Here is a 3,391-nt window from a genome sequence, read left to right on the forward strand (position 1 = left end):
ACAACAAGGTGACTAGAGTTAACAACGCTGTATTATATACTTGCAAGTTGCTAAGAGAGTAGATCTTAAATGTTCTCACCACAAAAAAATGGTAACTATTTATGGTGATGAATGTGTTAATTACCCTTATTGTAGTAATCATTTCCCAATATGTAAGTATATCAAATCATCACTGTGTACACCTTAATCTTACACAATGTTTTAATTACATCTCGATAAAGCTGGGAAAAAAACCCAAAACAACTTCAGCGTGACTCCGGCTGAGTTTTCAATGCCTGCCCTACAAATTTCAAATTTGCCTGCCCCCACAACTGTGTGAGTCAATTCCTTAAAATAAACCTCCTATGTATGTATTTCCTCTTGGTTCTGTTACTCTGGAGAACACTGACTGATACAGTCATCAATGGAGGATTAATATCTTCAGTTGGTGTTACATTTCACAAAAAATATTGGTTTGCTTTAAGAAAGTAAAATGAGTGCAGGGTTCCCAATAAGGTGCTTTGTACTTTTTATTCTCGATGAATACGATTATCAGATTAAGGACACTTTATATTTCCATCTTCCAACAACTCAGATTTCACACAGGGTGGGGAGAGAGTACAAAGATATAACTGGGGCTCAATTTAAAACCAGACTACCAGGTGAGGCCCAAGCTTGTTCCAGGAGGTTAGAGAAAAACGCTATGAAATGCATCCATAACATCTAAACAAATATGATACGAGCATAATTCATAAATGGAGCTGGAGCTCAGGGAAAGGCTGACTTGCCAATATATACCAGTGATATCTTTGTGATACAGTTAAAATATATGGGCGTCACTGGTATCCTTGCTAGTATTTTGTTAACTCAGATGACTTTTCTCAATTTAAAGCTTTTAAATATTACTTTCCCCCACAAATTCTTAATATATTTTAGATTTTGATTACTGACAAATTTTAATCAAAGAAAGTATAAGGAATCATGCAAAAATTCCAAAAACTGCTTCATGCTTCAAACACCTTAAATAAAATTTAAAATATCTCTTAAAAATTTTGCAAACTTCTAAGATATTTGATCGGTGGCAAAATAGCCCCTCTACTAAAATTTTGCTCTAAGGAAAAAAAAATTACAAAATGAAGACTTATCATTGATCTGCAGAATATAATTATTAAACCTAAATTAATAATTTCATGAATGTAGCAGATTATCCCCAAAACAGTCTTGATTAGATAGGTCAGACTTCACCTTTGTAGCTGAAGTCATATCCATTTTGCTGAGGATAGTTACTTTGCAAAACTATTTTATAAAAGAAGCAAATACAGGTATATAGACAGATCCAGATAGAAGCTGTTAAGTAATATAAACGTTTTATTAGCCTAATCTGACATTTCTCTTTTTTAACTTTGATTAATTTGTAACTCCCACAAAGTATATACAAACATTCAAACACCTGACTGTGACAATCATACAAATAAAACATTTGCTTTTATCCTAAAATAGTTACATAGAATACAAAATTCAAATAAGAATTTCTTACTTTAGGACTTCTATGATGGCACAGTGGTTAAGAATCCCCCTGCCAATGCAGGGGACATGTGTTCGATCCCTGGTCCGGGAAGATCCCACATGCCACAGAGCAATGAAGCCCGTGTGCCACAACTATTAAGCCCACATGCTGCAACTACTGAAGCCTGTGTGCCTAGAGCCTGTGCTCTGCAACAAGAGAGGGCCATGCACCGCAACGAAGAGTAGCCCCTGCTCGCCGCAACTAGAGAAAGCCCGTCCGTGCACAGAAACAAAGACCCAACGCAGCCAAAAAAAAAAAAGAATTTCTTACTTTAGACCATGAAAGATCAAGGAGATCAGCAGTATGTCCTTTATATTTGCAAAACGGCCGTTGTCGAAATGGTGCATTTTTATCATCTGGGTCTTCATCAGCTCCACTGCATACCTATTTAGAATGAAAACAAATGTTAAAACTAGAAAAACAAAAGCTTCATACTCTTCCCACCCCATTTATTCTCTCATTTTATATGATGCCTGATTGAAATCTTGATCCACTAAAAGCTGACTCCCCTTTATGCTGAACCTACTACTTATTACTTCCTCACCTCCTTGTCCTAATAAACCAGGATCATCCCTGAAGACATCGTGCTATCACAATTTTTCCCTCCCTAACAGAGCCCCCACTTTGTCCTTTTTTGAGCATCTCTTCCTTTAGGAGAGGTGGGAGCCAGCACCAGGGGGTGATCACGACTGGTCTAAGCTAATTAAGATGAGCTCACTCCCCTTTCCAGTGATGACTGGTTTAGGCATGGGCATATGTTATAATTTTCATCAAACAGACATGAGGGCAAGTCCATCTGGGGGATGAGGTGATAGGGGAGGCTTCTAGAAAGATTTCCTCACTCTTAAAAAGGGGTATACTAAAGGGACCTTCCTCTTTCCTGCTTCTGAACATTGTTGTCTGCATGTGACACCTAAGACAGTAGTAGTCATCTTACTCCCATCAGGGCACCAAGCCCAGGAGAACAACAGATAAAGAACAGCAAAGCAAGAGGATGGAAGGACCTTGTGTTCCTGATGACACTACTGAGCTGCTGAATTAAGCAACCCTAGAGCCGCCTTACCTCCAGACTGGCTTCCTCATTGTTAAGACATTTTCAGTTGGATTTCTATTATTTGAAGTCAAAAGAATCCTGACAGGTAGAGGTAGGTAGAAAATAATGCCATACACATGTGCCGTGCATTTAGTTTACAACATGCTTTTGTATTCATTATCTGAATGAATCCTAACGACCCTGTGAGGTAGGTATTACCATTACGAGGATGAAGAAATTAAGCAAAAAACCTGAGAATCAGAGGTCAAAATAACATATTAAAAGTCACGCAGCCACCTGTAAACAGCAGAACCAAAGCAAAGGTACAAGTAATCTAACTGTAAGTCCAGAGGTTGTTCCTCAAATGTTTTAGAGGATGTCACTTAAGCAGGAATATGGAATGTTAGCTAAGCATTGCGTATTTAGGGAAGGGTAGGTAGGATGATGAGGATGTAGAAAAACGTATATGGAGATAAAGCAGGGGATTAGGGTAGAAAGGTACTTTGAGACCAGAGCCTTGGATTTGTGGCTTAAAAATTCAGACATTCTGGGGGCTTCCCTGGTGGCGCAGTGGTTGAGAGTTCGCCTGCCGATGCAGGGGACACGGGTTCGTGCCCTGGTCCGGGAGGATCCCACATGCGCCGGAGCGGCTGGGCCCATGAGCCATGGCCGCTGAGCCTGCGCGTCCGGAGCCTGTGCTCCGCAACGGGAGAGGCCACAGCGGTGAGAGGCCTGCGTACCCTAAAAAAAAGAAAGAAAAAGAAAAGCCTAAACACCTTCCTTCTTGCTCCATCCACCACCAACGGGCACCA

At 40.0% G+C, this 3,391-nt stretch overlaps 1 protein-coding gene across 3 annotated transcripts in view; it reads right to left on the reverse strand.

The window, feature by feature from the left end:
- WDR44 (WD repeat domain 44) overlaps nt 1–3,391 on the reverse strand; it is an 82,728-nt gene that overhangs the window by 19,338 nt on the left and 59,999 nt on the right. For all 3 annotated transcript variants that reach the window (XM_007465459.1, XM_007465461.1, XM_007465460.1), the window contains one exon: nt 1,817–1,930. In XM_007465459.1, the coding sequence (XP_007465521.1) occupies nt 1,817–1,930 (114 nt within the window). The remainder of the gene's footprint in view (nt 1–1,816; nt 1,931–3,391) is intronic.

This window comes from Lipotes vexillifer, unplaced genomic scaffold, assembly GCF_000442215.2.
Source record: "Lipotes vexillifer unplaced genomic scaffold, Lipotes_vexillifer_v1.1 scaffold560, whole genome shotgun sequence".
Lineage (NCBI taxonomy): Eukaryota > Metazoa > Chordata > Mammalia > Artiodactyla > Lipotidae > Lipotes > Lipotes vexillifer.